The 26,843-nt window shown below is 36.4% G+C and overlaps 1 protein-coding gene across 1 annotated transcript in view; it reads left to right on the top strand.

The window, feature by feature from the left end:
- LOC148939490 (stromal cell-derived factor 2) overlaps window positions 1-23,603 on the top strand; it is a 64,744-nt gene extending 41,141 nt beyond the window's left edge. The window contains exons 4-5 of the mRNA XM_089107188.1: window positions 20,774-20,870; window positions 23,357-23,603. Coding sequence (XP_088963314.1) covers window positions 20,774-20,870; window positions 23,357-23,516 — 257 coding nt within the window. The 3' untranslated portion in view covers window positions 23,517-23,603. The remainder of the gene's footprint in view (window positions 1-20,773; window positions 20,871-23,356) is intronic.
- Window positions 23,604-26,843: the final 3,240 nt, after the last annotated feature.

The following is a 26,843-nucleotide window of genomic DNA, read 5'->3' as shown; positions in this document are numbered from 1 at the left end:
GAACCTAACATGTAAACTAGCAGCGCATTGTGGGCTGTTACACTCACTTCAAATTAATGCTAAATCCAAATCCTACTTATTTGTTTTTTAAACTCACAAAATTAGTAACAATGTTGAAACCTGTTTCTTTTTTTCGTCATATTACTTGATATGCAAAGAAAACAAGACTGAAAAATCCAAAATCAATTAATATTGAATTCACAAAAGTTATAAAGTACATGGTGGTATTTTCAAATTTATAATAACATTTTACAAAAATAGGAATGAACCTTTGTTCAAATCATGTATGATGTCTGATGGTTGACCACAGTTTGGAAACAGGTGCTGCCATCCTTTAGGCCCTACAGCGACATCTTTAATAGAGCACAAAGTTTTGTAGTTAAAAAAAGCTAAGAAAGACTTTAGTTTTCTTTATTGACTTGGGTGAATTTGTAAATAATAAAAAAGGTATTGTTTCATAGGCAGCGCAATCGCTGCCTATGTTAAAGAACGATGTTGGCACAATGTATTTTTTTTCATACCAGGGCACTTCGTATCGAAGGAGTTGTCATAAAAACCTCGAAAAGGGCTCATTCAATTGGAAATTGGAGTGGCTAGTGCCCTTTGTGATATTCGAAAATGACTGGGGGGCCACTAGCCCCCCCCCCCTCACGCCCATCATTTCCCTAAACACATGCAAACAACATTTGGAAATAACCATTTTGTTCAGCATTTTTGATTTCCAGATATAAAATATGTTTTTGAGGAGGTCACTCCCCCAAAGCCCTCAGGGCAAGGGTTTTAAGTTATGCCCTGGGGGCATATAAGGTTTTTATAGAAAGAGTGTCGTAGAAACTTCAAGAGGGATCGTTTGATTGGACATTGAAACGGCTAGTGCGACTTTTAATGGTTGAAAGTGATTGGAGAGCGACTAATGCTCCTCTCATGCCCACCATTTCCCCAAACACATCCAATCAAAATTTTGAGATAGCCATTTTGTTTAACGTAGTTGAAAGTTCTGGAAATTAGGTCTTAGAGGATGACAACCACCCTAACAGCCCTTAGGGTAAGGGTTTTAATTTATGGCCTGGGGGCATATAAGGTGTTTATAAAAAGCGTTGTCGTTCATAGGCAGCGCTATTGCGCTGCCTATGTAAAGAACGCTTAATAAAGAACGCTATGTAAAGAACGCTATAAGTAAAGAACGATGTTGGCGCAATGTACAATTACTTTTTGTTTTTTTTTCTTTTTCCATACCTGGGCACTTCGTATCGAAGGAATTGTCGTAGAAACTTCGAAAAGGGCTCATTCGATTGGAAGTTGGAGTGGCTAGTGCCTTTTTTAATAGTCGAAAGTGATTGGAGGGCAACTAGCCCCCCCCCCCCTCCAACGCCCATCATTCCCCACAACACATTCAATCAAAATTTTGAGACAGCCATTTTGTTCAGCGTAGTGGTTTTTCATATAGAATATATGTTTTTGAGGATGACACTCCCCCACAACCCTCAGGGTAAGGGGTTTAAGTTATACCCTGGGGGCATATAAGAACGATGTCGGCACTATATATTATTTATTATTTTTTCCTTTAGACCAGGGCACTTTGTATCGAAGAAGTTGTCGTGGAAACCTCAAAAAGGGCTCATTCAATTGAAAATTTGGAGTGGCTTGTGACCTTTTTAATAGTCGAAAGTGATTGGAAGGCAACTAACACCCCTTCCACGCCCATCATTTTCCGAAACACATCCAATCAAAATTTTGAGATAGCAATATTGTTCAGCGTAGTTGATTCCCAGATAGAAAATATGTTTTGAGGAGGTAACTCACCCCACAGCCCTCAGGGCAAGGGTTGTAAGTTATGCCTGGGGGCATATAAGGTTTTTATAGAAGGTGCTGTCGTAGAAACTAGAAAAAGGGCTCATTCGATTGGAAATTCGAAGGGCTAGTGCCCTTTTTAATAGTCGAAAGTGATTAGAGGGCAACTAACCCCCCTCTCAAGCTCACCATTTCCCGAAACACATCCAATCAGTACTTTGAGATAGCCATTTCATTCAACTTAGTTTTAAGTTCTGGAAATTAGCTCCGTGAGGATGACAACCCCACACAGGGCAAGGGTTGCAAGTTATGCCCTGATGGCATATAAGGTTTTATTGAAATCTTTGTCGTAGAAACTTGAAAAAGGGCTCATTCGATTGAAAATTCAAAGGGCTAGTGCCCTTTTTAACAGTCGAAAGTGATTTGAGGGCATCTATCCCCCCTTTTACGCCCACCTTTTCCCCAAACACATCAAATCAAAATTTTTAGATAGCCATTTTATTCAACGTAGTTGAAAGTTTTGGAAATTAGGTCTTTAAGGATGACAACCCCCCAGCCCTCAGGGCAAGGGTTTTAAGTTATTCCCTGGAGGCATATAAGGTTTTTATTGAAAGTGTCTCCGTAGAAACTTCAAAAGGGCTAGTGAGTTTTCTACTAGTTGAAAGTTAGTTGATAGCGACTAATGTCTTTTTCACGTCCATCATATTTCAAGACACGTCCTATCAAAATTTTGACACATCCGTTTTATTCAACGCAGTTGAAAGTTCTGTAAATTAGGGCTTTTAGAATGAGACTTAGCCCAGAGCCCTCAGTGCGCGCGTTGTAACCTATGCTCTGGGGGCATATAAAGTTTATATAAAAAGTTGTTGTATAAATTTCAAAAAGGGCTGATTTGATTTGAAATTTAAATTGCCCTTTTTAATAAAAGTCGAAAGTGAGTGGAGAGTAATTAACCCTTCTCTCACGCCCACCATTTCCCCAAAAACATTCAATCAAAGTTTCGAGAAAGCTATTTTGTTCAACGTAGTTGAAAGTTCCGGAAATTATGTATTTAAGGATGACAAACCCCCCAGAGCCCCCAGGTCAAAGGTTGTAAGTTATGCCCTGGGGCCATATAGGGTTTTTATAGATAGAGTTGTTGTAAAACTTCAAAAGGGGTGCATTCAATTGGAAATTGAGAGGGCTAGTGGCCTTTTTAATAGTCGAAAGTAATTGGAGGGTAACTAACTCCCCTCTCGCGCCCACCATTCCTCCAAACATATCCAATTAAAATTTTCAGATAGCCATCTTATTCAACGTAGTTGAAAGTCCTGTAAATAATATCTTTGAGAATGACACCCCCCCCCCCCAGCCCTCAAGGCAAGGGTTGTAAGTTATGCCCTGGGGGCATATAAGGTTTTTATAGAAAGTAGAAACATCAAGTAGAAGTTTTCGTAGAAACATCAAGAGGGCTCGTTTGATTGGAAATTGAAACAGCTAGCGCAACTTTTAATATTTGAAAGTGATTGGAAAATGACTAATGCCCCTCACACGCCCACCATTTTCCCAAGCACATCCAATCAAAATTTTGAGATAGGCATTTTTTCTAAAGTAGTTGAAAGTTCTGGAAATTAGGTCTTAGAGGATGACAACCACCCTAACAACCCTTAGGGTAGGGTTGTAATTTATGCCCTGGGGACATATAAGGTGTTTATAAAAAGCGTTGTCGTTCATAGGCAGAGCAATCGCTTTCTAAGTAAAGAGTTGGCGCAATGTATTATTATTTTTTTGTTTTTTTCTTTTTCCATACCAGGGCACTTCGTATCGAGGAGTTGTCGTAGAAACTTCGAAAACGGCTCATTCAATTGGAAATTGGAGTGGCTAGTGACTTTTTTAATAATCGAAAGTGATTGGGGGGCAACTAGCCCAACCTCCACGCCGTCATTCCCCCAAACACATCCAATCAAAATTTTGAGATAGCCATTTTGTTCAGCGTAGTTGATTTCCAGATAGAAAATATGTCTTTCAGGAGGTCACTCCCCCACAACCCTCAGGGCAAGGGTTTTAAGTTATGCCTTGGGGACATATAAGAACGATGTTGGCACAATGTATTATTTTTTTTTTTTTCCTTTAAACCAGGGCACTTCGTATCGAAGAAGTTGTCGTAGAATATTCGAAAAGGGCTCGTTCAATTGAAAATTTGGAGTGGCTTGTGCCCTTTTTAATAGTCGAAAGTGATTAGAAGGTTACTAACACCCCTTCCACGCCCACCATTTCCCCAAACACATCCAATCAAAATTTTGAGATAGCCATTTTGTTCAGCGTAGTTGATTTCCAGATAGAAAATATGTTTTTGTGGAGGTCACTCCCCCAGAGCCCTCAGGGCAAGGGTTGTAAGTTATGCCCTGTGGGCATATAAGCTTTTTATAGAACGCGTTGTCATAGAAACTTCAAAAAAGACTCATTCGATTGGAAATTCAAAGGGCTAGTGCCCTTTTTAATAGTCGAAATTGATTGGAAGGCAACTAGCGCCCCTCTCACGGCCACCTTTCCCCAAACACATCCAATCAGTATTTTGAGATAGCCATTTTGTTCAACGTAGTTTTAAGTTCTGGAAATTAGCTCTTTGAGGATGACAACTCACCGCTTCCACACCCACCATTTCCCCAAACACATCCAATCAAGATTTTAATATATCCATTTTGTTCCGCGCAGTTTAAGGTTCAGGAAATTATACCTTTAAGCAGGACAATCCCCCCACAGTCTTCAGGGCAAGGGTTGTAAGTTATGACCTGGGGGCATATAAGGTTTTTATTGTAATTTTAGTCGTAGAAACTTGAAAAAGGGCTCATTCGATTGGAAATTCAAAGGGCTAGTGCCCTTTTAAATAGTCGAAAGTGATTTCAGGACAACTAAACCCCTCTCACGCCCACCTTTTCCCCAAACACATCCAATCAAAATTTTTACATAGCCATTTTATTCAACGTAGTTGAAAGTATGGGAAATTAGGTCTTTAACGATGAAAACCCCTCCCCCCCCCCACAGCCCTCAGGGCAAGGGTTGTAAGTTATGCCCTGGGGGGCATATAAGGTTTTATTGAAAGCATTGTCCCAGAAACTTCAAAAGGGCTCATTCAATTGGAAATTGAAAGGGCTAGTGCCTTTTTTAATAGTTGAAAGTGATTGGAGAGCAACTAATGCCCCTCTCATGCCAACCATTTTCCTAAACACATCCAATCAAAGTTTTGAGATATCTATTTTGTTCATTATAGTTGAAAGTTCTGAAAATTAGGTCTTTTAGGATGATAACCCACTCAGAGCACTCAGTACAAGGGTTGTAAGTTATGCCCAGGGGGCATATAAGGTTTATATAGAAAGTTGTTGTACAAATTTCAAAAAGGGTTCATTTGATTGGAAATTTAAATTGCCCTTTTTAATAGTCGAAAGTGAGTGGAGAGTAATTAACCCTTCTCTCACGCCCACCATTTCCCCAAAAACATTCGATCAAAGTTTAGAGATGGCTATTTTGTTCAACGTTGTTGAAAGTTTTGGAAATTATGTATTTAAGGATGGCAAACCCCCCAGAGCCCCTAGCGCAAAGGTTGTAAGTTATGCCTTGGGGGCGTATATGGTTTTTGTAGATAGAGTTGTCGTAAAACTTCAAAAGGGGCTCTTTCAGTTGGAAATTGAGAGAGCTAGTGCCCTTTTTAATAGTCGAAAGTGATTGGAGGGTTACTAACCCCCCTCTCACGCCCACCATTCCTACAATCACATCCAATCAAAATTTTCAGATAGCCATTTTGTTGAACGTAGTAGAAAGTTCTAGAAATTAGGTCTTTGAGAATGACAATCCCCCCCAGCCCTCAGGGCAACGGTTTTAAGTTATGACCTGGGGGCATATAAGGTTTTTTATTGAAAGTTTTGTCGTAGAAACTTCAAAATGGCTCATTTAATTGGAAATTGAAAGGGTAGTGCCATTTTTAATAGTTGAAAGTGATTGGAGGGCTACTAACGCCCCTCTCACGCCTACCATTTCCCCAAATACATTCAATCAAAATTTTGAGATAACTATTTTGTTTAGCGTAGTTGAAAGTTCTGGAAATTAGGTCTTAGAGGATGACAACCACCCTAACAGCCCTAAGGGTAAGGGTTGTGATTTGTGCCCTGGAGGCATATAAGGTGTTAATAGAAAGCGTTGTCGTTTCAAAAAGGGCTCATTTGATTGGAAATCGAAAGGCCTAGTGCCCTTTTTAATAGTTGAAAGTGATTGGAAGGCTTGACATTTTTATAGTAAAGATCGATGTGGGTATAATGTATTACTTTTTTTTGTTGCTGTTGTTTAGACCAGGGCACTTCGTATCGAAAGAGTTGTTTTGGGAACTTCGAAAAGGGCTCATTCGATTGAAGATAGAAAGGGCTGATGCCCTTTTTAATAGTCGAAAGTGAATGGGGGAAAACTAACCCCCTCCCACGCCCACCTTCCCATTTGCCCATTATGTTTGAAAACGAAATGTTGCCATAAGATTAAATCAAAACGCAGTCTGTCATTGCTAATTCCCAATAAGGCATCTCAGCAGTATCCCTACAAGAACTGAGGGTATTGTGTTTGGACTTTCGGGGCTGCCTCTAGTCCTAAAATTTACCCAAATCAAAAGAACGTAAGTGTATCCAAGCTATCAAAGAAAGTAAACAGATTGTTTTGCGAATGGTATCAAGTTTTCCATTTCAGGTCAACTAGAGGAGGTATGAAACTAAATTAAACACTACTATTTGTGTCCAAATTTTTAAAAGGGTGTATTTTGTTAAAGATTGCTGAAAATTTTTTTCCAGCATACACATAGCAGGCCAAACTATAAAGTCTTAAAAAAACGAAAAGATTTAAAGTTTTATTTTCTTTTTCCCTACTACAACAAATCAGCATCGATAAATAAATGAATCCCAAAACGAACAGAAATTACAATAAATAACCGATTCAAACTCAAAACGAGCAGATATTAACTTAAGTTGGGCTCAAAACCCCTATACCTTCCCAAGGCCAGAACAAAATTTGCACTTTACTGAAAAAAATATAAATGTTTTTACTTTTATAACTTCAATAAATCAAATAATATTAACATTTTGATTACTAAATATCAGTATATGTATATTAAACTGACAATGCACATTCATTTGTATTTTTTCAGTAAAGTGAAAATTTTTTTTTGGCCTTGGGAAGGCATAGGGGTTTTGCGCCCAACTTATGTTAATTTCTGCTCGTTTTGAGTTTGACTCGGTTATTTATTGTAATTTCTGTTCGTTTTGGGTTTCATTTCTTTATCAATGCTGATTTGTGGTAGTTCCACGCTTGGTAGATTATTTGATTTTATTTTTGCTCATTTTTTGTTTAATGGAGTTCTTTAATTTTCTTTGAAAAACTTATTTTCTGGAAAAAGTTTTTTCAATTAATACAGATAAATGATGTCAACAGGTGAAGGGGGCAGGTCATTTCTTGGCTTTGCTGCTCGGTAAGGGAATGAATGTTTCCCAACTTATTTCTTTGGCTTTTCAGCATCTTGTTCATAAGGAGCCGATGAGTGGAATGATAATGAGTAAAACTAAATAAATAGTAAAAATCAATATTGTTTAAATTTTTATAGTCCTGAACACATTAATTAGATGAGCACATTATATACAGAACTAAAGGGAAGATATTTGGAGCCCTGTAAATCTTTAAGAGGAAGGGTTTTCCCTTGTAGTCGTGGGATATTAAGCTCAAGGGGGTGGGGCGTAAGCCCAAAGGCCTACTCCCATTTGCTTGTATGTTTGAACCATTTCTTTGATGATTTTTTTCAGCTAAGTAAGTCTGAAATAGGTCAACAAAATCGGTGAACTTGCACAGCTAGCACAAAGCAATTTTAGAACAGTGGTGAGCTGCGCAATAATAAGCTTACCATAATGAGATAATGGAAATAAAAATAATTTTTATATATCAAATATTATGATTACTCGTCGCAAAAAGGGCACATTAATCAAAGCTATATAGAGTTTGTTTGCGGAGTAAGGGGGGGGTTGATTTGCTGTGAGGGAATGAAAACATGAACAAACTAAGTTTTACAGCCATTTTTCGGAGTGGGATTGCCCTAAAGTAATTTTGTGGGTGGGTCCCCATGCTGGAGTGACAATTCGTATTAAATCATTTCACCCAACTCAATTGTATGTTGTTTTTTTTTTGCTTGCATAATTCCCACTTAGGACAATGTTCTTTTGTTGGTTCTTCCCCCCCCCCCCAGAAACAAAAATCTCCTTCCTCTTTGCCTGCATGTTCGATATTGTATTTCATACCAGGTGTTTTCAACATGAATGGGAAAAAATGATTCATTTCTACAGGATTGATTGGGATTGAGCCAAACTGAATTTAACATTTTCTTAATGCTCCTATTTACAGCTAACCATACGATTATTTAGAATGCGTAAATTTTGCTACTTTATGGATATAAAACAATAATTTCTAATTTTGGACCGTATCAGAAATGAGTCGGTCTTATTTCCCTAGTAATAAAATTTTGCATATACTTGTAAATGCTTTAACTCGAGTTTCAGTATGCGTGAACATATTTGAATTTTGAGGTAATAGTAAAACACGGTTTCTATGAATGTGTTTGACTAAGTAAGCAGTTCAATACAAATAGAAAAAAATGGAAACTTCTAGGGTTTAAACCAATAGTTTCGGTTTGGTAAATAGAATAGTAATAAAAATCACTTACAGTAAAAAAATGACGTACTGTATGAAGTATACAATATGAAGTTAGAAAAAATCAGTCTTATTTTCAAAAATTTCGTGCTAAAACATAAGTTACTTTGACCATCTGATTGTTGAATGCTGGACTTAAAGCGAAATTGTGGATTGTGTGTCCATTGATATTCTGACAGTTTAAGCTGAGCATCTAGATTTTCTAAGTGAATATGATATTTGGTTGTAGATTTGCCATACTAGCCTGGAATGATGATGTAGTTAAAGCAAGTTGACTTCAAAATATACCTAACAACTACTGAAAATGGGACCTTCATTTTCTAAATTATTATAAATTAAAGATATTTAGTTTAATCGTTGCAAATGTGTACTTTTCATCGGCATTATCACTTAATGCATATCTTTTATTACATTGGCTTTTGCTATCAAAGATAAATTTCGTCTTGTCTGTAATACCAGCTGTAGTTCTGCAATTACGCCTCAGCTTAAAATCTACTTGATCAAAAGCAAATTAAGCTTGAATAGTACAAGAAAATCATTCCCAAAAGATACCAGAAGAAGTTAAGGACAAAGCACTAACAGATAAAAGATCAACTAGTGCAGATGCAGATTATTCTAAATTTTAACATATCCGGGTGTTGATGAAGGTACATACTGTCTAGAATCTAGATGGTAATGCTTAGCCGAATTCATCAACATTGCCATATAGTACGAATTTATTCGTACAAATTTCCCTGGCCCACTTGGGGATCCCCATACAATATTATTTTTTGTAAAATTCTTACAGTTGACGAAGATAGTAAGTAAATATTGAAAGAAATCACCGCTAATCTTTGAGTTAAATATCGGCTAAATTCGGTTAAGATTGTAAATGAAGATTAAAAAATAGGATCACCCAGTTAAAATAGTTTTTTTTTGCCCTTATTGAAAAATTCTAAATTCTTAAAAAACTAAGCATATAACAAGGATAAAAAAAGGAAGAAAAAAAATGATGCACACTCTTTTAGGACCAGGGAGAAAAATTGCGGCCGCCTCCCTCAAGCACAAAATTGCCATCTAAAAAATCTTGTATGCAATTTGTATAATGATATATCTGCTTACCTTCAGGTATAAAAAAGAGAAAGAAGAAATAACGGAGCCTATACTTTGCTGATCATCGGGAGCATACTCAACTCTGATTTATTAATTTTAGAACAACCCCACACACAGTGGGCAATCGTACAACAAAACCCAAACTCAAAAAAACCTCTTGTAATTTCATGTCAAATTCAAATTTACCTTCGAGTTGTGGGTTGGAAGGCGAGAATCCAGAGAAAAAATATTGAATTCAATCTTCTTCAAGACGTTGCTAGATTTATCAAGCAGCAAGGTGAATTAGACTTTTCAGAATTAGACTTGTCAAAATTCTTACTGCGTACTACATTCCAGATTCCACCTGAGTTGTTCTCTAAGCAAGCATTGATTTCTTGTATATATAGGATTGGCACTTTTGCAGACGGTTTCTTGTATGAGTGATACAAGACAAGAAACCTGACAGGCTTCAAATAGCTCAGGATGCTCATTCCATTTTGAAACCTTGGTACCAATTGTCAACTTTTCGCCATGGCACAACAGCAGCCTCAGCGAATCCCAGGACATGCACAATTTCAGCTCGATATACATTTAACCAAATCTGCTTATCTTGCTGTTCTTGGTCCGATCCAACCTCGAGAATATGATAGAGGACTGTTTTTGATAGCACAGAGTCAGATGCAGAATGATAAGCAGATAGAGTGGTTTTCTCCTACTGGTTCCTCAATATATAGCTTCTTCTATTAGTTAAATCACTGCTTGTGTATTGCAGGATTTTAAGATCATTTTAAACATGTGTGTGGTCAAAAACACTGATGGAATTATTAAAATGTGATCAACAGGAAGCTAGGATCTAATTCGGCCCAAGTATCAAGGTAAGCTGGGACCACCCCAGATAATACGACCATGATATGAAGTTCTTATTATCTGTACGTGTATGTCTAAAATTAAGATCGTCCAAGATGGTTTCAAGATCAGCACAAACTTGAATCCTGATTTTTTACTTGGGACAAATATCAAAAAGGTTACACTTCACATCATCTGCAACAACAGGCGTAATGCAGTGCTGCTGCAGCCGCATTTGAGAAAATACAAGCCTGCTACACGTAATGCTGAATCTTCACTCAGATCTATGCCATGGTTATCGGTAGTCAGGTACGCTGAATAAACGGCCTCAGTCCCCTTATTTGCGTCAAATGAGCCCAAGAATCTACATCAAGTATCCAATAGCAAATCAAGAAACCCTAGTATGATACATCGCTCCTTCTCCTACTCATTTTCCAGAATCCTTCTTGCGAATGTAAGGTCCCTGGCAAATAAAATGGATGAGCTACAAATTAGTCTTAACAAGAACCAGATTGATATTGCTTGTCTTACCGAAACATGGTCTGCCACTGAAGATTTTCCCTTGATTTCAAATTATGACTCCCATTTTAGGCCCAGATTGGACAAAGATGGTATCCCTCTATCTCATGGTGGAGGTGTGGCTTTTTTTGTTGGTCTACCCTCCCTAATTGGATCTTTTTTTTTTCTAAAATAGAAAACGACTCCAAAACCGAAGTTCTATGGCTCTGGACCAGACCTAAAAACCTTCCCAAAAGAAGTATCTTGCATGATTTTTTGTATTATTTATTACCCTCCTCGCAGTGGATGTAAGAAGGAGCTGACGGCATATCTGCAACTTTATACTGACAGAATTCGCTGCAACTATCCTTATGCTGCAATTACAGTGTGTGGTGATTTTAATGAGCTAGACCAAAAGTGGCTTAGCTCCGCTCTTAGCCTTGATCAAGAGGTCAAGTCACCTACACGCGGTGATAAACCCTACACTTAATTTTTACTAACATTGAAGATTATTACTGTGCCCCCAAAACAGCTCCTCCATTAGTGGAAATTGACCATCTATGCATCTTTTGGACCCCTTTATCACCCTTTCCCCCAAATTGATCAGTTATTCATATAGACCCATTACTGACGAGAAGGTCGCCCATTTCAAAGTAAAACTTAGCTCCAAATCTTGGGCCAATATCCTATGTAATAATAATAATAATAATTTATTTATAACCCACTGCACAAACAATGTGATAAAAAGTGGAGTAAAGAGAAAAAAGAAGAAAAATAAACACACACAGCACTTAAAGTAAATAAACAAATAAAAAGAACATTCAGTTAAACAAACGAAAAATAATGATATATTTCTTATCAAACAGTTCGTGGTAACGAACTGTAAGTAAGGAGCGACCCGGCTCAATAGTAACCAAAACTTTAAAAACAGGAATTTTGAAACCAATAGATACATTAATAGAATCAAGTTTTTATGATGATTTTAAATATATAAGTTTCATTAAGTTTAGTTTTACCTATCAAAAATTACGCGCCTGAGAAAATTTGCCTTTTTTTGAAAAAAGGGGGAAACAACCCTCAAAAGTCTTAGAACTTTAATGAAAATCACACCATCAGATTGAGCGTATCAGGGAACCCTACCATAGAAGTTTCAAGCTCCTATCTGCAAAAATGTAGAGTTTTGTATTTTTTGCCAGAAGAAAAAGATCACGGATGTGTGTTTATTTTTATTTATATTTTTTTTTTTTTTTTTTCCAGGGGTAATCGTATCGATCCAGTAGTCCCAGAATATCGTTAGAGGGCTCATCTGAACGAAAATTAAAAGTTCTAGTGCCCTTTTTAAGTGACCAAAAGAATTGGAGGGCAACTTGGCCTCCTCCCACGCTCATTTTTTCCCGAAATCACCCAATCAAAATTTTGAGATAGGCATTTTGTTGAGAGTAGTTGAAAATCTAATAAATGTCTTTGAGGCTGACATAATCCCCCACAGTTCCCGGGGGAACGGCTTCAAGTTATGAACTTTGCCCATTGTTTACATATAGTATTGGTTAATGGGAAGTATACAGACGTTTCAGGAGAGATATTTTTTGGTTGGTTGGAGGGGGGGGGGGTCTGAGGAGAGGGGTACGGGGGAGTATCTTTCCATGGAGGATGTTTCCTTGGGGAAAGGGACATTTCTATGAAGGGGGCACCGCATTTCCCAGCATTATTTAGAAAACGATAAGAAATTAAAAAAAAAAACTGAGTTTTTTCAACTGAAAGTAAGGAGCAACATTAAAACTTAAAACAAACAGAAATTATTACGTATATGAGGGGGTTTGCCCACTAGTCAACACCTCGCCCTTTACGCTAAAGTTTTTTAGTACTTTCAAAAGAGCAATCTATTCTAATTAACCGGCCTTTGTGATTCAGGGGTTTGTGATTCGAACAAAATTCGAACTTTAGCGTAAAAAGCGAGGTATTGACTAGGGGTAAACTACCTAATATACGTAATAAAAACATACAAATATAGAAGTTCATAACGTAAGTTAATTCGTAAGTTACGTCAGAACAAAATTTCGAGAAAGCCATAAAATTAATATGCAAATTCCATTCTAATTATTCATGTACGGTGAGCCAAAATCAAAGCTGCATTAATTCAAAAACATTCAGAAATTAAATAAAAAAACAAGTTTTTTTAACAGAAAGTAAGGACGACATTAAAACTTAAAACGAACAGAAATTATTCCGTATATGAAAGGGGCTGTCCCCTCCTCAAGGCCTCTCTCTTTACGCTAAAGTTTTTATTATTTTAAAAAATAGAGTTGTGAGAAAGAGTCTAACGGTAGCGTAAAGAGCGAGGTGTTAAAGAGGGGACAACACCTTTCATATACGGAATAATTTCTGTTCGTTTTAAGTTTTAATGTCGCTCCTTACTTTCAGTTAAAACAACTTGTTTTTTTTATTTAATCACTTACAAAAGGGGAAAAAGTGAAGTACCAGGAAGGAAAAAAAAACTACAAATAAGCAAAAAATACTTTTAAAAACAACAAATTAGCTAAACAGGCGGATAAGACGATGGTTAGGACCAAGATGGATTGGTGCATCATCAATTAATTTCGAACTTAATTTTTCCACGGAAAGAACAATTTCTGTTGCCTGATGCTGACTGATTAACCTCTGGCTCCGGAATGATTACGGTAAATATAGTAAAAACTTGCAATAGCGATAGTAATTTGTCTGGACTCTTTTTACGTCACCATCATTCAGACGCGTGTATACACCGGAGCGGAATAACACGGAATATCCACAAAAAATCGAGTTTAGCTTTGTTAGCGATTGTCGCCGGAAATATCCACAATTTCCAACAATTTTAGAATATCCTAGTTTAAGCTTATTCTTAATATCACGAATTGTCTGAAACCGGAAAGAACTTAGTGAATTGCAGACAGAGATCCCGAGCCGTCGAAAAGAGGTCACTTGAGGTATAGAAACAGAGCAACAATCCAAACAATGAGACAAACTAATCCCATTAAAAATAAAATATTCACATTTATCAACATTAAGGAATAACCCAATACTTGCAAATGCAGCGGCAACGGATCGGAAAAAAAGCGCTAAACCAGACTCAGTTGGGCTAATAAAAAGCAAATCGTCAGCATAAGCTAAGTATGATAGGTCTGTGAATTCCACAAGACAAGAACTACATATATCAGATAAAATATATTCAATGGAAGCAATAAAGATATGGGGGGAGAGAACTCCCCCCTGCCTGACTCCACACTTAACTGGTATATGTCAGAAAAAATCCCCAATTCCTGACTTTAATCTTAGATAGGAATTCGAATACCAAAACTATAGAACAAGAATCACAGACGTATTCACACCGAGTTGACTAAGAGCATAGAAAGCTTAAGCATGGCAAATACTATCGAACGCTTTAGATATATCAAGGGTACAAAATTGAATACTATAACTATTTCGATTGGCTTCCTTAATTAGCTGCGCTAAAACGCGGTGAGCATGTTGACAACTCAAACCTGACCTCAATCCAAACTGGTTAGTCTCATAATTTGCAAATTCATCAGTGTGTGGAAGAAATACATACTCAAATAATTTACTAAGAGTACAGACGACAGTAATCGGCATATAAGAATTACATAAATATAGATCTTTTCTATTTTTCAGTATAGAAGTAGCGCTTCTACATACAAATGAATCAGGGACAATAGACCTAGAAAGGTACATTTGAAATAGTAACTGGATATGCGATACAAGTTCAGTGGAACGCGGATCAAGATGAGCTGCACAAATACTATCAAGGTCACAAGCCTTTGACTACACCCGTCAAAAAGACTTCACAATATTAGATTTTTCAGCAGGAAGAATATGTCTTTGGCTCACCTTAATAGGGAGAACCTTTGCTAGTAAAGCAGAAAAACGGTTTTGGACTGCATAATTGATCCTGGAAAAGATATGTGTATAGTAATTAATCTACGACAGTCTGGAAATAATATCCCTGAAGAAAGAATCTTCGAGTTTTGACGCATTCAGCACTTTTCCACTATTTACCATTAGACGGGAATTCAGCGCCCGAAAACCGAACTGCACGAAGATGACGCTTATAAGCCGATCCTGTTTTCTGCTTGATGCTTAAAACTTGCCACTAGAATGTCTATCGCAAACAGTCCACAACTTTAACCAAAACTTGGCTTGGTTCTTAACTTTCTTAAGTTCCGGATCACATTTCCAAAAAGTCTTGCGGGTGTTAAGTCGCACGCGAATAAACGGAATAGCTATCACTTCAGCTTGTTTAATTGAAGAGATGATATTTCTATAACAAGCATTTAGCTGACCGCAGACACCGATGACAAAATAACCGGCACCAAGAAGATGGAAAGGCACAGATATATTGGGTAGCAGCAAAGCGAGAGTCGAAAGATAGCATTTGCATTACCCCAATCACGTTTGCAAGTCCATTTTTGAAGCTTAGGAGGAGCACTGAAGCTGATTGTAGAGCTAATAGATAGATCAAAAATTTGAGGGAGGTGGTCATAGTCTCTCTCCTCATCGTCGACATTACTAATAGTAATGAAATGGCTTCGAAGTTTTCAGCAGAACTTTTCCAGTTATAATGTGACACCTTTCCAGTGAAAAAAGTTACTCGCAAATGTAACTGCAAACCGTGGATAAATAAAAAAAAATTGTGCCTAATAAATAAACGTGATAAACTCTTTAAGGAAGGATTTTTCCAAGAATCTTGGAAACTTGGAAACATTGTTTTTAATGAAATCCGTAAAGCAAGAAAGGAGCATGGTGCTCGTGTGCTCAATAAGCTATTGTATTCTGACCCTAAGAAAACTTCACAAAAGTGTCCAAGATCTCATGGGAAAGCTCTCTTCAAAGTTTTTCTTACTGGATAGTAATGGTGACCCAGTGAGTGCGGATGTCATAAATTATCATTTTGCTTTAGTTTGTAAAATTCACCCGCCACTCCAACATATGACGGCCAATAGTTCAGTCAGTGACACTCCTTTGACTGAAATACAGCAGCCCCAACTTAACCTCGAAACTCTTCACATAAGTAAGTCAGTATCCCCAGGTGATATCCCTACCAAATTGATAATGTGCCCAGTATTTAAGTGTACCTCTAACTGCTATTTTTAACCAATGTTTTGTAGATGGTATTTTTCCAGTGTGTTTAAACGAGCTATTATATCACATATACCGAAAGCTAAGACCCCAAATGTTCCCTCTGACTTAAGACCAATATCGAAAACCTCCATTTTCTCTAAGACTTTTGAAAGCTTTATTTACAATTTCCTTTTTGACAATATTTAAGATAAAATCAACCCAAATCAGTTTGGCTTTAGGCCGAATCATAGCACCACGTGTTACTTAGTTTATGTACTTGACACTGTTTTCAAACATCTTGAGTTAAATAATTCATACGTTGGGGCTGTTTTTACTGACATTAGCAAAGCCTTTGACAACTTGGATCATCAGACAGTTATTAAAAATGCAAGGGCTTTAGGTGCTAGAGATTTTGTTTTACGTGTGGTAGCTATTTTTTTGTGTGGCTGTGAACAATGTGTAGTCCTTTCTAAAGGGGATTCATCAGATTTTTCCTCGATTTCCTGTGGAGCACCTCAAGGGACTAAAGTAGGTCCTTTAGCATTTTTAATTGTTTTTAATAATATTTTTCAAGTTTTGACAACTGTTTTAAATTTGCGGATGATTTGACGTTATTTAACCTTTGTCAAACATCTAATACCTTGGTTGCTACGCTTCACTCACTCATTAACAATTTAAAGAATGATGTTGACATTGATAAATTAAACTTAAGCACACGCAAAAGCAGTTTCAGACTATTCTCCTTTTTAAAAAATATACCCAATCTATGTCAATAGTTACTATTGCGTACCAAATTCAAATACGATTAAATTGCTTGGTGTGCAGTTGGACAACGACCTTAAATGGAGCTCCCACACTTCCTACTTACTTAAATCTGGTTGTTTTCTCCTTAAATCTTTCTCCCTTCTTAAACGGTACTCCGTATCAATTCAGAACCTTAAAATAATGTATTATTCTTATAAAAGACACTGTCTTGAATATGCTTGCCCTGTCTGTCACCCTGAGTTGACCAAAGACCAATGTTCTAAAATTGAAAGTATTCAAAAAAGAGCAATAAAAATTGTAATTTCTTAAACCACATTGGCCTGACATCACATAAAGAAAGAAAAACGAGCAAAAATGGGGTTTTTATAGGCCAAATGAAGATACTGAAAAAACAAAGCGAATATTTCGAGAGGACAAACGCCTCTCTTCTTCAGCGCGAAACGAAACGATGTATCAATAAAAGCCAAAAATTAAAAGAATTAAAACCAACTACCTAACAACCATAAAAGCGAGTTATTCGCCAATATCCGCGATTTGCACAAAATCCAAAAAATATGAACTACCATCGACGGATACTAGCGAACAACTGAACAAAAAAAAAGGAATCAATTCATTCACTCGAAAAACAAAACGAACCAGCAATTAAATAAGTTGGAAAACTATGTCATTTGATTTCGGATTTTAATTAAGGCATTTCTTGCAGACACCCTTTGAGACCTAAGGGGTTGTTCACGTGTTTGATTAGATGACTGAGAAAGTGGTTCAAGGTTTATTTCAGGGATCACTAAAGTATCGGATTCTCTTTTGAGAAAACCGAAATATAACTCATTTATTCTTAAATCACCGGAATCTCTGTTTAAAGCTAGACCTAAATGTTGGTATTTATAAATTTCAACAGCATCTCTGTAGTGCTGGACAATACCCTTATCATTCGAAATAAGACTAGCTTGATTAAACAAAATAGTATGGTCTGGTTTTTCAAAAATGTGCTCTGCAAGGGCAGAGTCAAAATTTTCGGGTTTTTTCCGCTTTTTAAGTGTATTATTAATTGAGCTAGAATGCTGAGTTAATCTATCTGTTAGTCGCTGATTAGTTCTTCCAATATACCAAAGACCACACGAACAAGGAATTCTGTAGACACCGGAGTTTTCACCTATCGGGATAGGGTCTTTTCCTTGATAAATTTGGGACTCGATAGTTTTTCTGGGTCTATAATAAGTGTAAATGTTATTTTTCCTTAGATTTTTTGAAATGTGGTCTGAAATCCCTTTAATGTATGGGAGACCAAGATAAACTGAATTTTCCCTTTGATTTGTGTTTTCTGTGGAACTATATGATAATCTTTTAATGAGTTTTGCAATTACAGAATTTATTAAACTAATTGGATAACCATTCCCAAATAAAATATCTCTAAGGTGGTTGAGTTCTAAATCCAAGAAACGTGTTGAACAAACTTTCAATGCTCTATCAACTAGAGAAGTGACAACTCCTCTTTTCACAGCAGGAGAATGATTGGAGGAATAACTTAAGTAGCGGTCATTATGTGTGGGTTTTCTATATACACTAAACTCGAAACATGAATCATTTCGGTGCACCAAAACATCTAAGAAAGGAAGACTCCTCTCTATCTCTGATTCCTGAGTAAATTTCAGTTTTGGATCCAAGGAGTTGAGAAAGTGAAGAAAAGAACCCAGAAACTCGTCACCATGCTCCCATAAATAAAAAATGTCATCTTTAAAACGAACCCAAAACTCAGGCTTACACGAACCTTGCGAAATAGCCCTTTCTTCAAGGTCTTCCATGAAAATATCAGCCTGTATTGGAGAAAGGGGGGCACCCATGGAGAGCCCATATTTCTGTCTATAAAAAATGCCTCTATAATGAAAGTAAAAGAAGTTCTGTTACAAAGGCCTGTAAGTGAAAGAAGTGTCCGATTCGAAAGAGCAGAATTGTCTGATATGGATGTGTTAGAATTAAGTATGCGCTCCAAAAACAGGTCAGCCTTTTGATTATCACAATGGGTATACATAGAATTTGCATCAAAACTGACAATTCTTGTGTTTTTTTTCACCGAAACTTGCTTTATCTTGGAAACCAAATCAGTAGAATTTTTAATATAGGATTTTTGAGTCTGAATTAGTGGGCGAAATATTACTGATAAGAATTTTCCTATTTTTTCTGTAGGAGAATTAAAAGAAGAAACAATGGGTCGAAGTGGATTACCGGGCTTATGAACTTTAGGAAGACCATAAAAGCGATTGTTAGGTTGTTAGCTAGCATGATTGTTAGCTAGATTGTTAGGTTGGTTGTTAGGTATTTGGTTTTAATTCTTTTAATTTTTGGCTTTTATTGATACATCGTTTCGTTTCGCGCTGAAGAAGAGAGGCGTTTGTCCTCTCGAAATATTCGCTTCGTTTTTTCAGTATCTTCATTTGGCCTATAAAAACCCCATTTTTGCTCGTTTTTCTTTCTTTAAATAAAAATTGTACTCGGGATGTCCTATAATACATATGATGAAGGTTTGGCTAGACTTGAACTTACTACATTGGAATCACGACGCCACATCTTTACCACAAACTTTGGTCACAAGTGCCTTAGTTCTGACCATCATCGACGTTTTTATCCCCTCCCCCTTTAAAGAAAATCCCCCAATCCTTCCTAATACAAGACTCAATGCTCGTAGAGCTCCAAATACCCAACTTGACTTGTTTCCCCAAATGTTGACCGTGAGGTACAAAAACTCTTTTGTTCCCTATTTTGTTTCCCATTTTAATAACTGATTTAACTTTTTGTTTTATGTTTATCCCCTAACTTCTGTTTTATCATTGTAATTGTTCTGACGTGCTTATGCTAGCTTTTGTGCTATTTTAGCCAATAAATCATATTCTATTCTATCCTGTATTTTTACTGAGACAAAAAAAGATCTGATTTGGGTAGGAAAATAGGAAATACTTAAGAAACTAGAAGTAGGGCTTAAGAAACTACTCAGAAAACTTTCACCGATTCGTCATAAATGAGCATGTTGAGGTCACTATCCCAAAAGAATTTCGATTCTTAGAAAAATAACCTTTTATTCAGCATAAAGCCATTATTTTTTATTTATTTACTCTTAATGAGTGCCTCGTATTGTCCGCTTTAGGTCTTTAGGACATTTTTGAGAATAGTAAGAAAGGTCATATTTCCCACAAAAGATCTCATTTTGTTGCAAGCTGATGTGAATTACCTAGTGTGCTCTTATGCATCCCACTTCAGTTTAATCTCATATTAATGAGCATTGTGACCGTAAGTATGGTAATTGTAGTAACGGGGGGGGGGAGGAACTTTTGTTTGGGAACGGGTAGACGCTCATAGCCAATAATTGGTAGGTCTGCAGCTGCCCATCGTAGTCGTTTTTTTCTTTTGATTTTTTGAAAAAATTATATGGTTGTACGAATTTTTAACCACTTTAAGGCAATACCGACGAAGCCTTGAATATCTTCACTAGATATTCCAGATAAGGCACGGTGTATGATGCCAAACATTCTGAAGCTTTTATTTTTGCTTTCAGTGATGTGGTGACTGTTATAGAATCAGCGAGAGCATCTGTGGCAACTAGATCAAACATAATTGCTCGTCGCTCGTCTTTACTGGGCTTAAGGGTAACTATCCTAGAACTACTATCCCGACAAAGGAAATCTTTACGAGAATTCGAATTGTCCAAAGTTGTAGGGGGATCTTTGAGAACCACAGAATACAATGCCTTTGGTCTTTCAGTGGATACAGTCTCGGTGCGGGGGGGGGGGGGTAGCCTTAGTATTGTTATTTCAGCGAAGCTCTTGATTTCCAGGTAAAACTTATTACGTTTACGTGTAAGTGCTAAGACATTCTGCAAAGAATTTCTTGATTGAATTAAAAAAAGAAGATTTGTTTGAAAAGGGGGCAAGTAATCATTCACATGTAATTTTTGTTTTCAGTGTCGTCTATCTTTTATATTTCTTTTTAGGAATTGGTGACTCTGGAGACAATTGGATTGTTGTATGTGACGATGAATTTTGGGAGCGGGATGATAATGTCTCATTGAAACATGTTGATACAGGAATGTAAGTTTTCTCTATTTTAAAAGCTATTAAGAAACTTGGTCTGTCTAGGTAAAAGAGAATGTATGTAGCGTAGGTACTTGCTCTCTAGTGCACCGCTTAGAGCTACGCACAATCTTGATGTCGCTTTACTCGCAAATAACACCTTTTGTATGTGGGCTGAAACAATGTTGATTCTAGGATTTGTAAAAGGAAATTATTGAATAGTTAATGTCTGAATGATCTATGTGAAGTGTTTAAAAAATTGTAAATATGAAAACGGCATAAGTATGTAAGTGGTTTGATGGTTAAAAAAGGCCGATTTATAAATTTTAAAATTATCTGGTTCGTATTGAGTTTTAACTGTCTAGTTTAAATTGATATCTGAAAGAGAATAGAAAATATAAGATTTAAAACTTTGCAGTTATCTGGTTTATAGTGAGTTTAGAAAAGTAACGAAAAAGTAAATTAATCACAGGTCGCACCCTTAAAGGTAAAGATAAAAGGACACACGAATGGGAAAATAACGGGAAATGACGGGGGGGGGGGAGAGAAATGGTTGCAAGAATTACCGTGGAGTAAAATAAAAATATTAGAAAAAAGGTAAGATAGAAATTTTTTTAAGATTAAAAATGAAAGCGTGGGTTGATCACTATAATTTATGACTGTTCAGAGACAGCTTTTGTGTCACGACCGCCTCGCCCTTTCATATTTAGTCTCAAAGATTTCACTTTTTCCTGGTAGGAAGAAAAAAAAGGGTTTGTTGAAATAGAATCTACTCTTGAAAAATTAACAATGTAGACCGGATGAAGCCATATGTACCCAGGTTTAAACATAAAGATAGCAGATTCTGCTTTGGATGAATAGATGAATGCGAAAGCGAACGGAGATTAAAATGAATAATCAATTCATACAGAAAAGGAACATAAATGAACAAAAATAGAGTTGGGCTACCGCCCTTCTAAACCTAGAACGAGAGTGTCATTTGCACTTTATTTAGAAAAAATATTTCATTTTTTTTATTTTTACACTGACAAATCCAAAATTGTTCAAGGTTCTAGGGATTATTAAAATTATAGGTTACATAATCACTCTACTTTCATTATTTTTTCAGTAATCTTGATTATTATGGTGATTTTCTTTTTGTCTTATTTTGTCATTGCTTTGACAAATTAAAACACCCCTTGCTGTTCAAACTACATATCGTTTATAATAAAATGCAAATGACGCTCAGGCTATTTACAGGGTTTGACATGGAGGGTGTATGGGGGGGGGGGGTTGCGTCGCTCTTATTTGTAAACCTTGAGCAGCCTTGTAATGTTATTTTTTGTTGTGTTGCTGTAGGTATTTTGACAAATATTAAAACACACTGCTGGAAATTAAAATCGTTTTCAGTGACGCGTAAATGACATTCTGGCCCTTAAAAGGTTTAGAGAGGCAGTGGCCCTACTCTTATTTGTGGTAATTTCTGTTCATATTCACTTTAATTTCTGTTCGCTTTAGGATTGATCTAGTCATCCATAGTAATATCTTTTATCTATGTGTTGATGTGATTGTCCATTTGAATTATAGTTGGTTTCATTAATTCAATCATAGTAATTTGTGTCGTTTTAATTTTGAATTTTTCTATAATTGTATTTCTCCTCGTTCTTTGAAAACTTCTTTTCTGGAAAATATTTTTCAATTAATCGTAAAAAGATAGTATAATCGCCAAAGGGTTATCAGTTCATTTGACCTTCACGCCTGTTACCTTGAAAAAACAGAACACGGAAACTGTTTTGATCAAATTATGAAAACAAAATCTGTTTTCTTAGTTTTCTGTAAAGTTTGAATTTTTTATTTGTACCGATGTGACCCCTGTCTTTGTTTTGTCTTCACATTTTTGTACTAAGTAAACTAATTTTTCTATCTTCCTAACAAAAATTGATTTTACTAAATATTTTACTAACAACTGCGTTGCCGCATCAAAAAAAAAAAAAAAAAAAAAAAGTCACCAAACATTGTTAACAAATTTCTATAACATATCGAGTCATTATATAACATTCGTAGTGCTAATTTTCCATGACTGCTAGTGTTCCGTTGGTATTCCACAGACATCTTCAGAGATAGGCTAACCTTGTAGGCTATGCTGAATTGTTTTTATAAGCTAAGACTTTTGTTTCCAGGAGCTAGCAGAAATTCCTAATATCATTGTTTGCTAACAATTCGACGATGTTAAGTTTAGAGCAATGGCAATTTGATGATACGAAATTGCATTTAAATTATTAGAGCAAATATTGTGTTTTAGAAAGAATAAATAACAAACATGACGTCTCGCGAGTTCACAGGAGTCACAAGTCGATAAAGCATGATCGTTAATCAAGTCGTTACGGCGACCCTAAATTAAAATGTGAGACACATCTTGGCATTAACTTCATAATGATGTATGTTTTTCCCTGTCCCCTCTTGTTTGTGTCCCCCGGACGGGGTGATATAACCTCCAATTTACTAATTTTTTGTCTTTATTTTAGGTTTCTAGCTTCTTCTGGTCACACCTATGGTCGTCCTATTAATGGCCAAATGGAAATAGTTGGAATACGCAGAAAAGACTCGAGTGCTAGTTGGCAAGCTGTCGAAGGCTTATATATTCACCCGTCTATAATGACAAAAACGAAGCATGATGAATTGTAACCACAATTCTTTTAGGTTTTTCATCTTTTTTTATTTGAAGTTTTGATTATGTTCTTGTAATCAGTAAATTATGTGTTTTATGGTGCGCTTCTATTTTAAATGAGTAGAATTTAGAAATCTTGTAGAATGGGATAGAAATCTAGTAAAATGGGATAGAAATCTAGGAGATGAAATCTAGTAAGATCTACGTAGTGTAGGGCAAATGGAAATAACGTTATGGGATTGGATATGGTCTTTTGTGACACCACAGGATTTTGATCATTTGAACTTCTATTATAATTTTATCAATCGCCAGAATCCTTGGATTCAGGAAAGTCAATAAGGAGTACCCAGGCTCTAATGAGATAAGGTGAGTGCTTGACCTCTATGTACATTTAAAAGCTCCTTGTTCAATGCAATTGAAAATCAGGGCTGTCACTGGTTTGATAAAAAAAAAGTTATTAGGAAAATCATCAGCTTAGTATCTTAGTAAAATTGTATCTTAGTTTTAGATTGTTTATAATCTGTTGATTTGATTATAATAGCTTTACAGCTATTAAGTGATATCAGTAGAAGCTTTTGCCATCTCCATACATATAGCGTCAGATTTGGATTGCAAAAAGTATTTTTAAACTTCAACGGATATATACAAAACCAAAACTGACAATGAATTTACTTAACCAATGTTAAGCTTGGAATTAAGGAGAAGTGTAATCCTATATCCGGACTAATGCAAGTAAATTGAAAATGTAGCGTCTAGATTTCACACACAGGTTATTTTTAAATGTTTTATGACCGACGGACAAAGAGAGTAATGACTCAGATGAATTTTACATACTGTTGCAGGAACAGCGAATATGCCATGTAGAAATAGTGTGTTTTTTAGTTTTAGATCTTAATGCCGAGGTTGGTGCAAATAGGAATAGATGATATCCTAGCTTAGGCCGATTTAGTGTAGGGAGGGAAAATAGAAATCATAAACTACTAATAATAATAACTCACTGCAGCACCAAGCCGCCTGAGGTCAACATAGCTATGCTTGCTCCTCCTCCATCCTGATCTATTCAAAGCCTCTCTCTTTACACCCTCCCGAGAAGTCTCAATTTCCCTTATAGCCATCCTTATGACCTCCCACTCTACTCGGGGGTGACTTGCGTTTTGTGTGGTCCTAGAAGGTTGGCCGAAGAAGGACAATCTATCATCCTTCATCCACAGAATATAGCCCTGAAAATCCGCATTATAGCTCTATAAAGCGGGAGTGAACCACACTTTTTGTACAGCTTACTCTTTGAAATACGGTCAGCAGAGGGCACCCAAAAGAGTCTTTACGAAATTCCTCTGGAAAACCTCTGTCATCATTATAGCTTCTAATTCTCTAACCATCGTTCACAGACTTTTCTTCCTACTGTTCAAAGCATTTTTCAGTTGTAAAAAAATACCCTGGGTCTTGTCTATTCTACGTCCAACATTTTCACAGCATCCACTTTCTTTAATAATAATACTACCTAGGTAAGTGGAGCTATCCTCTTAGTTGATCTTCTCGCTAACCAACATTACCTCTTCACCTTCACTTTTTCTCAGTCTAAGTGACTTAGTCTGCTTAATGTTATTCTTCAAACCCAATGTTGCACGCTGAACTCTCAAAACCTCCCAAAATTCACTCATTTTGCTTGCATTTTCATCTAGGACACTCAAATTGTCAGCATGATCTGAGTTTAGGACTTTCATATTTTGTTAGATGCTCTCCCTTAGCCTTTACCATATTACTTAGGACAAATTCAATATGAATGGGAATAGAACGCAACTCAGTTTAACATTTGATTCAGTAAAAAGACCAGTTTCTAGACTCATTTCCTACCTTAACCATAGCAATGCTATTCTCGTACATAGATCTAATAATTTAATGTATTTATCTGGTATATCATACAAGGATAGGACCTTTGAAAAGCTATTGTATCCTCCGAATCAAACACTTGGTATTCCAATTCTGTATGCCCAACAATCTAGTTATAACCAACATAGTATTTGGCCATAAAAGGGCTCATAAGTCAGCCGGAGTACCTTTAGTGGTTAAATTACTGTAAATCAATAATTGGGAGGAATGAAAAAGGATATTAGGTTAGATAGAAGTGCGTTATTGATGTTAAATACAAGGTTCACCCTCTAGTTGTACTTGTACCTAGAGATAACTGAAAGCTGAAATTTAGGAAGAATAACTCTTCCCTGAGAATTCCAAAATCAGGCATACCTGACAATAACTGTGTCGAAAAAATTAAAAAAAAGACTTTCAGATATAACGAAGTAAGCTGATACCCTGCTATAGCACAGTGGATTGATTAGGAAAATCAGCCTAGAGCAAGTTAAGATTCCTAAAGTAAGTACGTAATTGTATATATTTGCTAAAGACGTAAAGATATTCAATTTGAATTTTTGCGCCAGGATGATGAAGCTTGTTATCAGCTTTTGAAACAGATTATGATGCAGAAGTTTGACTTTTGGCTCTTTTCGTTTTTATCAGACTTTGTTTTTGCTTTTATCAATGAACAAATGAAGTCCCTTTTTGTATCACGAGACTCTATTTGAGTATTGTAAGGACTGCTTGGATATTCCAGAAACTTGTATCTTAGTTTTAGATTGGCAACAAGCTTGCTATTTGTCCCTATAAAAATGGCCCAGAAACTGAAACGTCGACTCGTCGCGTTATGTGCCAGAAACGGCTCTGGAGGATCTTTATCCTTTTTATAAGCAAGTTGTTAGCAACTTCCTGGAGATACATTAGTTGCTGGAGGATACTAGAAACCGCTTTAAAGAAATTTCGCAAAAGTACACCTCTTTTCCCCCAAGACGTATTACCAAAAAAACCGCGGGGTCCACGCAAACGCTGCTTGTTTAAATCTCAAGAGTTTTTGTTCAGAATCCTCAACTGTATGGGCTTTCCTCCCTCCTTCCCGAAACCTGGATCAAGTGGGAGAGTGTATGAAAAAATCTATCGCTGCCTATTTGAGTCTTATGTGTTTTCAACATAACAAAAACAAGACTAATTGAAGCTAAGAAACTGCTTTATATCTATCAAGCTAGTACATATTATAAAAATTACACGATTGAGGGAAATATGCTAGATGTTTTCAAGAGGAATTGTCTAAAATAGTCTTATGTACATGTTTGAAAGGCCTTATTGAAATCATACGCTGTAAGAAAAGTACGGTGCAATCGGAATAGGATGTGAAGAAGTCACGAAATGGGATTTAAAATAAAACTTCACGGAGGAGTAAAGATAGAAGTTCTCAAGACATAGGTTGGAGTACGATTGGACATAGCTGTGTTGGCTATACTTACTTTACTTTTGAC

The sequence above is a fragment of the Artemia sp. Qi Xiang Cuo genome, chromosome 21, assembly GCF_049724085.1.
Source record: "Artemia sp. Qi Xiang Cuo chromosome 21, ASM4972408v1, whole genome shotgun sequence".
Classification (NCBI taxonomy): domain Eukaryota; kingdom Metazoa; phylum Arthropoda; class Branchiopoda; order Anostraca; family Artemiidae; genus Artemia; species Artemia sp. Qi Xiang Cuo.
The sequence above is the reverse complement of the archived record's forward strand: the minus strand, read 5'-3'. Positions and strand labels throughout refer to the sequence as shown.